We start from the raw sequence: 14,890 nt of genomic DNA, 5'->3' as shown, positions 1-14,890 counted from the left end.
AATTTTAGAAGTGGAGTAGAATTTTCAATTTCAAAGAGAAAGTAATATGTTCTGTGTATATGTATCTTTTCTTTAATATAAAGTAGTATTGTATTTTTGTCAGTATATATCTTGTTTAATATAAAGTAATTTTATGTATTTTGCACATGTGGATTTTCTTAAAAATAAAGTTAATATAACATTGTACTTGAAAGGACAATCTACATTTATAACTTATTTGCTTTAGAAATTTTCCTCTAAATGACTAGGTAGCACTAATATCATCAATTGTCTTTTTACATCACCATGGTGAATTGAATGAATGTCTAATGAGAAGACAGTTGGAGGCAGTTGTCATGTGTGAGGTATGATTACCTACACTCACATAAAAAATGAATGAGATGTAACAGCCATTCACATTCCCTTGCAGGAGTTACAGATACATTGTGCAGAGGGGCAGGCATTACTGAATGCAGTACTGCATACCAGAGAGGAAGTGATACCTTGGGGCATACCACAGGTTGAGGATCGTGTTTTAGAGTCCTTAAGACAGGACTGGCAGGCATATCAACAAAAGTTGTCAGAGACTCGAACCCAAATCAACAGCATAGTGAACAAACTGAGGCTGATGGAGCAAAAGTTTCAACAAGTTGATGACTGGCTGAAGACTTTGGAAGATAAAGTTAATGTTAGGACTGGACGCCAATCTAACAGAGCAGTAAAGGAGATGCAGCTGCATCAAATGAAGGTACTAAAAAGTTATTTAAGATGAATCCCAATAAATTGTATATACCTGGTAGAATAATTCTACTCTAGCTTTAATAAAATATTTAATAATCCTTTTAAACCATCATATGTTTTGCAAAACCTCTTTCTTTATATATAAGAATTTTAAAATTGTTTATTGTTCAAGTACTAAGCATTTTTATTAATCTATCTCTCCCACTACCCCCTAAATTTTTTTAAAAGCAATATAAAGATGCATTAATGATATTTGGGAATTAGTGTTATTGTGGTGCACATTATTGCTACTTCTAATATAATTATAATATATGTAATATATTATAATGTATATTATAAATTATAATATATAATATAAATTATAAAAATATAAATGCAGAGCACCTTGCCCTTGTCCCATTGTTTTGATAAAATTTTCTTCTGAGAATTTTAATTTATTTTCAGAATTATGTTTTAGAATGTTTCCTAAGTCACAACTAAAATTAACTTTTAGATGAAGTCTTTCCTAAACTCTCTTAATTCTAGTGCCTTCCCCCCCATTATTTTGTATTTATTTTCTATATGGTTTGCTTTGTTTGAATATCTTTTTCTCATTTGACTATAAATTCCTTGAGGATGGGTCTTTTTTGGTAGTCACAACACCTAACATGTAGAAATATTGATTGATTAAGTATAAATTTAATGTATTTCCTATTTAGAAGACATTTATTTCATTCTAGAGTTCTTGACAGTACTCCATTCTTTCTCTCTCTGTTCAAACAAATTCAGAAATGGCATGAAGAGATCTTAACATACAAAGATGAAGTTGAGGAAGTTGGATCTCGAGCTCAGGAAATACTGGAAGAGACTCAAGTTAGCAGCAGAATGGGATATCAAGCAACACAATTAACCTCTCGATATCAGGCTCTTCTTCTTCATGTGCTAGTGAGTAGTAGAACATCTTTATGATAGTTTTTTTTTTTTTTTTGGGGGGGGTAATCTGCCAGTGGGAAGCATTCATGTTCATTGAAGATGGGATATATATTTTAGTTGTCATAAAATTGTAACTCAAGATATTGTTTTCAACAAATTTAATATTTCTTTTTTTTTTTTTTTTAAGGAGCAAATCAAGTTTCTAGAGGAAGAGATTCAGAGTTTAGATGAATCGGATTTATCTTTCAGTACTTACACTGATTGGTATGGGTCCATTCATAAGAACTTCAAGAATATAGCTATTGAAACCAATAAAGTGGATAAAATCACAATGCAGAAGAAAATGAAGGCATTAGAGGTAGACTAAAAATGCAACTACACAAGAAAATTTCCTTATTTGGGCTACCCCCATTTATTGGTTTCTTTTAGTTTCTTCAATATTTCTGAATATTCCCTTCCCTTTAGCACTTATTGTTCATATATCATTTCCTTTGTCTGTCTTATCTTTCCTCTTATATTACAAGCTCATCAGAAATGGAAGGATCACATCTTTGTTTTCTTATAATTTCCCCAACATATCTATATTCTGTAGGTATTCACTGTATTTTATTTTCTCTTTTTGTCATTTGGAGCATTTCATCTATGTGCATATTTTGTAGCCTTTGAAGAAGAATTACAGGATTTTTTCTGTTGTTTTCATCTTGTATCCTCATGGTTTATAATGGTAGTTGAATATGAGAACACAATAAACACAAACTTATGGAATAGTAGTAGGAAATTGGTCTGCCACTTTTCTAGAACTTGGAAGTGAACATCAAATCAAAACAGGGGCTGATTATACTACATTTGTTTAATATTCTCATGTTTATGATATTCTTGAATAAGGGCTAGATAAACATTGAAAGTTTTGTGATTAAAATTTTTATACCTTGAATATATGGCATGGTGTCAGTCAAAAAGCATTTATTAAGCACTGTGATGTACCTGATATTATACTAAACTCTGGGAATACAAATACAAAGAAAAACAATCTCTGCCCTCAAGGAATTTACATTTTAATGAAGGAAGGCAACTTATAAAAGAAAGGTGGATAGAGCAAAGGTACAAGAGGGCACACATGGTGCAAAAAGTCCAGAGTAGCAAGACTACTTTTTTTGGGAAAAGCAGAGGGAGAGATTTCAAAAGTGGAGAATATTTCCATTGCAAGAATTCTAGGATGGATTGAGGTTTTCTGCCTTAAGGTCCTAGTGTGATACTTTGAAGATTTTGTTAGAGGTAGGAAAAACCTTGATTTTCCGGTTAAATTTTTAAAATTTTTGGTCTGTTAATTATGCTAAGCTTTTTTGAAAAAAACATAATGAAATTACATCTCTTTGGGCTTCAGTTTCCTTATCCATAACATGATAAAGTTAGTCTAGATGACCTCTAAAATTCCTCTACCTCTAAGTCTATGATTTTATGATCCTCTACTCCTAAAGTATAGGAAAAAATATGCTATTTGCTTTTAGGAATTATAGGTCAAATCTAGGTACAATAAACAAAAAGGGGATGTCTAGAATTGTTCAATTTGAAGCTTGAAAGGCTTTGCTTTATACAGACTTTCACTGAAATAGTGTTTGTTCTTCTGAGGCTCATTCTGTATTTTCAATTGCCATCTTTTTCAGTCTTTGCTGAATGATGTGGAGAAAGGTCACAGTTTGTTGAAAGCAGCCAGGGAGAAAGGTGAGAAAGCAATTCAGTACCTGGAGGGCAGTGAAGCTGAAATCCTACGGAAAGAGATCAACGATCACGTGGAACAATTGGAAGAGATGGCCAGCAATGTCAGAAAGGAGCACAGGACACTAGAGAAATGTCTGCATTTGGCCAAAGAATTTACAGATAAATATAAAGTAAAGACTCAATGGATAGCAGAATACCAGGCAGTCCTTCACAGTCCTGAAGACCCCAAAATGGAATTGTATGAGAAAAAAGCTCAATTGTCTAAATTCAAGGTAAGGAATTCCATATTATTTTATTACCCCTAATAAATACATTCCACCTGTATGCATTTAAGCTTCTTAATGCATGTATGTTTTGGGCAGTGGAGATAGAGAGGAAGGAAGAGCAGCACAGTTAGAAATATGAGATAATTATGACAATAGTAGGTGATGATAAAGACTGGGGAGAGAATAACCAAATGGAGTGGTCAAATGTGTGAAGTATTGAAAAAAAGTGAAGCATAAATCCTTTAAAAAGTCTTGGTATAATGGAATGAGATTAGATGGTATAATCCAAAAAACACTGGATTTTTAAGAATAGCCTTTTATTTTTTCAAATACAAGCAAAGATAGTTTTTGACATTCCCTTTGCAAAATCTTGTAAACAACATTGGATTGAAGTCAGAGGACTTGAGTTTGAATCCCAGTTCTGTTATTTATTGACTGCGTAATCTGGGACATTCATCTGGGTCTCAATTTTCTCCTCTATAAAATGAAGTGGCTTAATTGGATGATTTCTAAGATTCCTTTGGTCAAGAGCTCATAACCTGGTATCCATGAGCTATTTTTTTCCTTACAACTACATTTCAGCATAATTGGCTATTTTTATTCTGTACATTTAAAAAACATTATTCTAGGAAAGGGCCAATAGATTTTCATAACCAGATTGCCAAAGAAGTCCATGACACAGAAATTATATACTCCTGCCTTGGAGGATAATATCTTTTTTTAAATTTTTTTGTTTATCTTTAATATACATTGTTTTATGAATTATTTTGAGAGAGAAAAGTCAGAGCAAAGAGGAAAAACTATGGAAGAGATAAAAAAAACAGGAAAAATAAGTGAACATAGCATGTGTTGATTTATATTCAGTCTCCTTAGTTATTTTTCTGCATGCAGATGACATTTTCTGTCCAAAGTCTGTTGGGATTCCTTTGGATCACTGAACTACTGAGAAGAACCAAGTCTTTCACAGTTGATCACTGTACATTCTTGTTGGAATATAATGTATTCTTGGTTCTGTTTATTTCTCTCAGCATCAATTCATGTAAATCTTTCTAAGCCTTCCTATAATCAGCCTGTTCATCATTTTTTATAAAACAATAATATTCCACTACCTTCATGTACCACAACTTGTTCAGTGATTCCTGATGGGCATCCATTCCTTTTCCAATTCTTTAGTAGTACAAAAAGAGCTGCTACAAATATTTTTGCACATGTGGGTCCTTTTTTCTCTTTAATGATTTCCTTGGGATTCAAACCCAGCAATAGCACTGCTAGGTCAAGGTTTTATAGCCCTTTGGGTATAATTCCAAATTGCTCTCCAGAATGATTGGATCATTTCACAATTTCACCAATAGTACATTAGCATTCCAGTTTTCCCATATCCTCTCCAATATTTATCATTAGAGGATAGTCTCTTGCAGATGAATTCATTTCCCTAGTTAGGTTGCTTCAAAATCAATAGACTTTGTCTTCAAAGTCAATAGCCTAGTCCAGAATTGAAACCTTTCCAGCATTGTGGCACCTGTCATATTTTATACTGACATAGCCCTTAAAAGCCCATGCCCACTTCTGTGCTGTAAGGGATTGAAGTAGGATTTTGTGGGTGGCTCTGCACATTGTAGGTGCTTTAGAATTTTATCTTGCACATACATCAACAGATGTCTAAGAGCTAGTGAAGAGAATGTTAATGGAAAGTCCTAGAGATGCAGGATTGTGTGGGACTAAGAACACAGATGGTAGTGTTAACCTCAGCCAACTATCTTTTCTCTAAAAATAGAGGAAAGGATGAACTAATATAGTCAAGGTCTCAGGCATGGTGGGAAGAGATAAAACAACTCATACTAGAAAAATTCAATTCCATTGAAAGAGGAAATGATATTGTTGGCTAGGAACAGAGAAGTTTAGGGGACCTCATAAAATTGAAGAGAAAGAAGCAAGTGATGACATCATCTGATTTGTTGTTGTTGTTGTTGTTGTTTGTTTTGTTTTATTTTAGTTTAATTAAAAATTATAAGTACCTGATTTCTGTTACTCTTATAGGCCCTAAAAGAAATATAAAACTTTTTCTTTTATAGTGCTTACAGTCTTGTATTATACAATCATTTTTCTTTCCTTGTTGCATTAATAGTATTCCTCAGTTCAAATCGATTAGGAGTTCTTAAATATTTTGTGTCATCGATCTTTTTGAGAATTCTAGTTAAACCTATTGTCCCTTTCTCTGAATAATTTTATAAAATACATAAAATAAAATTTATAGGATTACAAAGAAAACCAATTATATTGAAATACAGAAATGGATTGATAGATATAAAGTCCATAGGCCTCTAGAAGATAATCTTTAAGCAGAATAAAACCTCTTCAGAATTATTTCAGTACCACTTATGCCACATATAAACATGCATTTATGTGTGTACACATATTCACTGTCTTCTTTGTTCTTTTTACACATTAAGTCAATCCAACAGATGGTGCTATCCCATGAGCCATCAGTAAAATCTATAAATGAAAAAGGAGAAGCCCTTTTGGAACTGGTACCAGATGTTACTTTAAAAGATAAAATCCAGAAACTTCAAACTGATTACCAGGACCTTTGCAATGCAGGAAAGGTAAGAGAGAGTGGGAAAACTATCAGATATAATTTTGTTACCATGAAAATAAACTCCCATTATTTTTCTTCTTTTCTTAGTAAAGATAAGGGAGGGGTTTGCTATTTCCTTCCTCAGTAGCATCTACCTACCTATTTCATATCATTTATATATGTATATGCATAATATTCAATCCAAGAAGTAGGGCTCATTTACAAAATTAATATAATTTACAATACTTCTCTCTTCCCATTCATCTGTAATGTTTTGATATTTGGAATCATCAGGAGCATGTGATGAGACTGGAGATAAAAGTGAAAGAACATGAAGAATATAATAATGAGCTTCAGGAAGTAGAAAAGTGGCTGTTACAGATGTCTGGCAGACTGGTCACACCAGACCTCATGGAAATGAGCAGCTTAGAAACAATCACCCAGCAGCTGGCCAGTCACAAGGTATGCCTGGCATGTGGACAGATGTGATGAGAATTCCTTCAATGATCATATGTAGATATATCTATTGGCACCTTAAAAAATTAAACAAACACAGGTCTGTGGGTTAAGATCACATTAGAAGAGCAGATGGTCTAATTTGCTTGTTTTACAAATTTGAAAATTGAATTCATTTGAATTTTGTTTTTATTTTCCTTCTTTTTTCCTTCATTTTTATTTCTTTTTTCTTCCTTCCTTCCTTCCTTTCCTTTTTTCTCTTACTTTCTTTTTTGTCTTACTGTTCTATTTAACATGGCTAAAAAGTGGTATAGCTGGATTTTGAACCAAAGCCAAGTTTCTGATTTATAAATCTTATGCCCATCATACTTTTACATTGCTATAAGCTCCAGAGAGATTCACTCATGTAAAAATACATGTCAGAATTTGTCAAACATTATTCTTCTGAAATTTCAGGTATAGAAAAAATATGATTTTCCATGAATTTGAATAATTCAGAATGGATTTCTTTATTTCTAAGGCACTGTTCCCTAATTTTCAATTATGTAGGATCATATCTTTAACTCTTCCCTCTCCCTTTCTCCTTCATCTGTTAGTTTTACCTGCATTATCTGGGTTTATTTCTTTTATTTTGCTATATCCTTCCTCAATGGTATATAGCTACCAATTTTATAACATTTTGTATACATATATACATATCATTGAATCCAAGAAGTAGGACTCATTTACAAATTTAATACAAAATCAAATACTTTTCTCTTCATATTCATCTCTAGTGTTTTGACATTTGGAATGACACTCCCACAAGAACCTCATTATTTCATCTCCCTTTATCTTTATTTATTTATCTATCCATTCATTCATTTATTTATTTATCTATCTATTTAGTTATTTAGTTATTGCTGAGGCAATTCGAGTTAAGTGACTTGCCCAGGGTCACACAAACAGGAAGTATTAAGTGTTTGAGATCAGATTTGAACTCAGGTCCTCCTGACTTCAGGGCTGGTGCTCTATCCCTTGAGCCACCTAGCTGCCCCTCCCTTTACTTCTTAACTAAAGTATTTTATTCGAATCTTCACTGGTCTCCCTGTCTCCTGTATTTTTTCTTCTCCAATCCAAATAATTATTTTAATAAAAATCTTAAGGTACACATTTGATCATGATAATCCTGTGTTCAAAGATCTCTACCACAGAGGATAAAATACACTCACATTAAATCTGGCATTTGAAAATCTCCAAAATCTTTTTCCAACCCAGCTTATTTTCCAACATCATTATATTGCAATTCACTTCATGAGCTCTCTATTTTTAATAAACTGAACTATTAATTTTTTTCTTTAGGCCACCATGCACTCTCTCATCTTGGGCTTTTACATAAATTCTCCCTTCTGTTTGGAATTCACTTCTGTTTTGACCTATAGACATTTTTTCTTCATTTCATTCCTCATCTGATATCATTTCTTGTAGTTTGTTTTTAATTGTTCTGACTGAATTTTCTTTTACCACTTGTTTTATTTTTTATCTAATTCTACTTCCTTTCATTTTTATCCATATATTTGACGTGTTCCCTCTACTAGACTATAAGCTTCTTGAAGAGAAAGATATGGAATTTGTATCACCTTTGTAATCCTGGTTGACTGTATATATTAAGACCTTAAATGTTTGCTAAATTTGAGACTGACAAAATAGTCAATATTTGCTAGTTAAACATCTATTTTACATTCAAAAATAATAATCTAGATTGTTATATGGTGGGTAGGGGCATAAATGTGATGCCATTTATCAATGAGAAGAAAAGGATTTACAGATCATCATAGGACCACTTATTTTATTTTATTCCTAGGCTATGATGGAAGAGATTGCAGGATTTGAAGACCGTTTGAATGATCTGAAAACTAAAGGAGATCATCTGATCAGTCATTGTGCAGACCAGCTTCAAGCCAAGCTTAAACAAAATGTACAAGCCCATTTACAGGGTACAAAGGATAGTTACTCTGCTATTTGCAGTACTGCACAAAGAGTAAGTTTACCAGAGTAACTTTAAATAAATATTATGAATAATTGAGAGAGGATTGTAATCTAGTGACTTTAAAATAGGATAGATTTTATGTCTTTTGGATACTTTTGGTATGAATGCAACCTAAAGGCAAGAAAACAGACTATACAGGGATGGTGTTCACAGAGCTAGTGAGCTACCTTTTTAACTGAATTGCCTAAACAATAAAATTCTAACCTCTAACTTAATTGCTGTTACTTTCCCTTACTGAGTTTACTGATTGGTTTGGCAGCACCAAACCAACCAGTGATGGGTGTGTGTGTGTGTGTGTGTGTGTGTGTGTGTGTGTGTTATATTCATATACATACATACCTTGTGCCTCCCAGTTTTTCCATTTCCTTATAGTATTGAAATAGAAGTCCATCCCCTCATTTAAAAGTAATCATTAAATTTTATAGCTGACATTTTACTACATACTAACAGCGACATCAAGTATAATTTTGTACAGGACATTGCTGAGTATTTCTTTAAAAACTGACTTCATAAATACTTTGAAAATAAATAACCAAATAGAAAAGAAATGTTAGATAGATTGGATTTAGAAAAAATTAGGAAACAATTTAGAAAAATAAGTTTATTAATTTTACAAAAATGAAATTAAATGCATTTTAAGTCTGAATGTCCTACCAAAGATCGAAGATTCAGTTCACCTAAATCCATCTAAAACATTAACAATAATATGTTGTAAAGATGGGAAATAATTTGTATAACTACAAGAAATTCATGACTGTAAGCTCTTTAAGCCAATGAAATCATAAAATTTTAAAAAGAAGAAAAACAAAAACAAAATTTCACAAAGAGGCCCTTTAGCTAAATTTAGCTAAAAGGAAGAATGATTATTTTTGCAAAAATGACAAGAAGCTTGGAAAGAAATAGAAGTAGGAAATCAGAAGAAGAATGATACTTTTGTGAAACACTCTAATATGTAATACAATTAAAGAAGACAGAGAGACTAAGACAGAGGCAGAGACAGAGAGAGAGAGAGACAAACAGAGAGACAGAGACAGAAAGAGCCTGAGACTATATTATGATTCTTTGAATATAATCTAAGACAGTTATATTTTTATAATCAATGATAAAAGTAATGAAATCCTCATATGTCTGAACAATTACAGTGAAAAAGAAATAAAAAGAACTTATGAAGACAAGAACCATGGGGACTTTTCTTGAAAGAATGGCATAAATTGCTAAGAATTTGAAGAGAGTCTACTGTGAAAGACAACCAAACAGCTTTTAGTTGTTCTGAATAAAAGAGTAAGGAAAGGATTGGTCTGGGGTTTATGGAAATTAACAGATTAATAGAAAAAAAGATATAATTATTCTCTAATTTATTGGTATGTCTGCCTTCTATAATACAGAAGATATTGGCAAAAGCAGAAATAACAGAATATAGGTAACAAAAAGAGAATTCAAACTTTAAATATGTGAGGAGGCAGTTAATAGATGCAGTCATTTTAAACGAATTCAAATCATTGGTCCCAATGATTCTTAAAAGAGTTTGTAGACATGATCTCATCCCTAAGACATGAAGTATAAAAAGACTTGAATTGTATAAGGAATGCTCTGATCCTCATATAGGACAAAAATATAATTTCTTTAAATTAATATTCTTGAATAATGTTGTTGTTGTTTGTTGCTTAATCATTTCAATCATGTTTGACTTTTCATGACCCCATTTGGGGCTTTCTTGACAAAGATACTAAAGAAGTTGCCATTTCCTTCTCCAACTCATTTTACAGAATAAGAACTGAGGCAAACAGGGTTAAGTGACTTGCCCAAAGTCATTCAGGTAGTAAGGGTCTAAGGCCAGATTCATACTTAGAAAAAGGAATCTTCTTTACTCTAGGCCTAGCATTCTATCTACTGTACCAAGTCAACCATCAGGAAAATTCTAAAATAGATAATTAAATATATGGTGTCTGAGAATATAGTAAATAATGTGATGCTTGCTATGTCCAGGAAGGGTCCACTAAGAACTACTTGCCATAATTTCTTTTCAAAATAAGTCACCAGGTTAGTAAGACTACCATAAATTCAGTCTATCTTGATTTCAGAAAGTATTAGTTCAATAAAAAGAGCAAGAGAATGGAATTTCAAGATAGAAGTATTAACATAGAATTATGCAGATTATATATTAAATTCGAGGGAGGCATTAATATTATTGGCATTTATCTTGGAATTTTTCTACTATTGTCTTCAGAATCACAGATAATAGGGCTGGAATACACCTTAGAGGTCAGCTAGTCCAAATCCTTTATTTGACAAATAAGGAAATTGAGGCCAGGAAAGGTTAAGTGACCAGTTCAAGGCCATAATTGGCAATCCAGATTTTGCTTTTCAGTCTTTCACTTCTGAATTTATGTCATTATCACTTGATACAGCTACCTCCTTGTAGCAGAATGAGCCAGGTTTTTGTTTGTTTGTTTTTTGAAAGGGAGATAAGGATGTAAGGAAATGACTTCAGAGGATAGAGACAATTAGAGGGCACTAGAGGGATTCTCCAGTTATTGCCCCTTTTTGTCCATTGACTTCTTCTGGTTAATATGTTTGTCAGTTGTTGAAGGATCTTTGAAAAAGAATTTGAACAAATCTCTCACGTAGAATGAATGATAGAATAATAATAAATCCCTATATAATTGGCTGAGAAATTTTCTTCTTAGAGTTTTAATTAATGTATTGAAGTTAACTATAAAGAAGACTTCACTGATACATATCAAGATTCTGTCTTTGCCTTTATTCTGTTTATCAGCAATTTAGATGAAATTGCAAAATGCACTTATATCAAATTCATGCATTTTATAAAACTAACAGGTAAAGCTAATAAATGTGATGACAGAATCAAAATTTAAAAATATCTTTGATGAGTTACAATGATAGATTGAAACTAGTGAGATTAAATTTAATGATGATAACTATTCAGGCTAAGAAAAAAATATATAAGCAAAGGACTTAGGGAGACCTGATTTGACCACATTTTATGTGAAAATTCCTGAGATTTTTAGTTATGTCCCAGTTCCAACTAGAGTCGGTAGTTTGGCATAGTTGCTAACAGGCTGGCATGGTCATAGATTACTTTAATTGAAATGTAGTATCCAGAACAAATCATTCCACCACGTACTTACTGATCATATCATATCTATAGTGCTCTATTAATTTAAGAACATTAACATCATATTTTGGGAAGAATATTAAGAGAGTTCTATATCCTAGTGGTATAACCATAATGGTGAGAGATCTGGAAACTGTGTCATATACAGATCAGGTAGAGATATTAAGAGTACTTATTATGTAGAAGAAAAAAAGGGGGGAGTCATGATTACTGCCCTGAAATAATTGAAGAATTTAAGAAAGAGGAAGGCGTAGTTCTATGAAGTATTTTGGAATATAGAATGGATATCATTTAGTGGAAGTCATAGGGAGACTAATTTCAGGTTAGTCTAAGAGCTTCTTAACTGTTATCTATAGAAAAATGAAATGGTGTACTCTGTAAAGAAAGCACTAAGAAAGCAGAACACTTCTCACTACCTATCAAAAATGTTGAGGAAGGAATGATTATATGAATGAATATACTGAATAACTTCTCAGTCCCTCTCAATTCTGAAATTCCGTATTTCTAATTCTGCTTTGTTGTGTTGCAAGTAGGGGTAGAAAGGGAGAAAGTATTGAGTGCAATGTCATATTTTCTGTTGTAAGTTGTTGCCATAGCATAAAGTGCTCCAAAGTTGCTGAATATACTATCTTCTCTTTGACTCTACAGCAAACAGTTTTGATCTAAGAAAGGCACTATCTGGTCTGAAAAACAAGACATATTTATACATTTTTGTGATTTAAAGATATTCTAGCAAAGTTAGAAATGAAGACAGTTCATATTAAATCATCCTGCTTAATTCCAAAAGACTTTGTGATTATTTTAACTCTTAAAACTTCAGTAAATCAGTTGATTAATCAACAAACTATCTATTAGTACCTGCTAATATGCCTGTCATAGGAGAATTTGCGTATTCTTAAGTTGCTGATATTCTATTTTTTTCCTCTTATTTTGGCTTAGGTTTACCAGAGCTTGGAACATGAGCTTCAGAAATATGTCAGCCGGCAGGACACCTTGCAACAATGCCAGGCATGGCTTGCTACCGTTCAACCAGATTTAAAGCCAAGTCCCCATCCACCTTTGAGTAGAGCAGAGGCAGTTAAGCAGGTAATATATATTTATTTAAGTAATCTGGTAAAACAAAAGCATCCCACTCATGTAATGACTTCTTTATCCTTTGCTGAATCTCCAAGAAGGTCATGAGCATCAATTGTGGATGTCTACAAGACTCTATCCTGAACCCCTTTCCTTTATCCTCCTATATTATTTAACTTGGGAATCACAGCAGCTCCCATGGATTCAATTATCCTGTCTCTGCAGATGATTCTCATATTTTTTTTGTCTAGGTCTAACCTCTCTCCTGACCCAGTTTTGCCTTTCCAACTGCCTATATGATAATAAACCTGAAGTCCTTTAGCAATCTTAAACTTTTCATATCTGAAACTGAAATTATTGTCTCCCCTCAGCTGACCCCTAATTTACCTAGTACTGGTGAAAGTGTCATCATTCCCTCAGCCACCCAGGTTTTCAACTCATATGTCATCTACTCCTCACCCTCTTTCTCATTGTTCATATCCAATTACATTTCAAGTTCTCTTGATTTTACTTTGACAACATTTTTCATCTAAGTCTCACTTCTTTCCTCTTATACTACAGCCAGATGCAGGACCTCATCATTGCCTGCATAAATTATTGTAATAATTTGTTAATTGATCTCATTGCCTTAAGTCTCTCCTTGCTATAATCCATCCTACAATTAGATGTCAACTTAATTTTCCTAATGCATGGGACTTCCCATATTATCTTCATCTTCAATAAATTCCAGAGGCTCCCTATTGTCTCTTAAATCGAATATAAAAATCTTCTGCTTGGAGTTTTAAATCCTCTATTATCTGTCCCCTTTATCATTACCACCCAACACATTCTGATATTGAGTGATATTGGCTTCCTTACTTTTACTTCCATAACACTCTATGCTCCAGTTCCTAACTTTTTAAATTAGGTGCTTCCCACTTCTGCAAATGACCTTTCTTATCCTAATAATTCTAGCACCTTCTTTCTGTTGGTATTTCCAATTTTAACTTGTCTATGTCTTGTTTGTTTATAGTTTTTTTTTTTAATGTTGTCTCCTTTATTAGACTGTAATTTCCTTGAGAGCAGGGACTGTCTTTTGCCTTTCCTTGTCTCCTCAGTGCAGTGCCTAGCAAATACTAGTTGACTGACTTTTAATTATATTCATTCTTGCTGGTGTCCAGCCAAAGTTTTTTCTTTGTGAAAATAATGTTAACAGATTCTATCCTCCCCCAGGATTTTAAAAATATCTTTAAAATAATAACAACAAAAATTGAAGCAGATAACTTGTGCCTGTGCAGTTAATATGATGAAGAATTATTTGGGAAGAATTCCTTGGCTTGCCACCAGACTCAAAAAGTTGTTACTGCATGACTTAGCCAGGTTTTGTTGTGTTTTTTTAAAAAAATTTTTGTATTGTGCATGTGAGCAGATTTTTTTTTTAAATTGTCTTTCCTTGTAATTTACCCAGTCAGAACTTCACATTTTAGAAGAATTTGATTGTATAAAAAATATTGTTCCAGATATGGATGAACATTGTTGCCTATTATAAATTCATGAAATTAATATGCTAAATGATAGTGATTCATACTAGATAATAATGAAAGGAAGTGACTCTTTATTACCTTTCTCTCTTTGTCTTATATTTCCATGACCGGATCCTCATCTGTTTCATACCCACTGACTACAGGTGAGCCACAATGCTGTATCCTGTACTGTCTTCTCATTTTCTATTTATACTCTAAAGGAGTGATCATGTTATCTTCCATGAATTCATTTATCATCTCTGTGCAGATGAATCCTAAATTTATACATCCAATCTTAAGTCATTCCTGATTTCCACTCATATTATGAAAAGTTAGGAATGAATCATATCATAGTGGACATTTTGAACCAAATGTCCTTAAGCATCTCATATTCAGAATGTACAAAACAGAACCAATTGTATTTTTTCTCAAATTTTCCCCCTCTTCTGAATTTTCCTACTGCCATTAATAGCTGCACCATCCTTCTAATCATTCAGGTTT

At 32.8% G+C, this 14,890-nt stretch overlaps 1 protein-coding gene across 1 annotated transcript in view; it reads left to right on the top strand.

Annotated features, from left to right (window-relative positions):
• SYNE1 (spectrin repeat containing nuclear envelope protein 1) overlaps positions 1-14,890 on the top strand; it is a 593,997-nt gene that overhangs the window by 349,971 nt on the left and 229,136 nt on the right. The window contains exons 66-73 of the mRNA XM_051997964.1: positions 410-727; positions 1,489-1,644; positions 1,820-1,990; positions 3,297-3,623; positions 6,068-6,220; positions 6,487-6,654; positions 8,492-8,668; positions 12,753-12,899. Coding sequence (XP_051853924.1) covers positions 410-727; positions 1,489-1,644; positions 1,820-1,990; positions 3,297-3,623; positions 6,068-6,220; positions 6,487-6,654; positions 8,492-8,668; positions 12,753-12,899 — 1,617 coding nt within the window. The remainder of the gene's footprint in view (positions 1-409; positions 728-1,488; positions 1,645-1,819; positions 1,991-3,296; positions 3,624-6,067; positions 6,221-6,486; positions 6,655-8,491; positions 8,669-12,752; positions 12,900-14,890) is intronic.

Source organism: Antechinus flavipes, chromosome 4, assembly GCF_016432865.1.
Source record: "Antechinus flavipes isolate AdamAnt ecotype Samford, QLD, Australia chromosome 4, AdamAnt_v2, whole genome shotgun sequence".
Taxonomy (NCBI): domain Eukaryota; kingdom Metazoa; phylum Chordata; class Mammalia; order Dasyuromorphia; family Dasyuridae; genus Antechinus; species Antechinus flavipes.
This window is presented reverse-complemented; position numbering and strand designations above follow the sequence as displayed.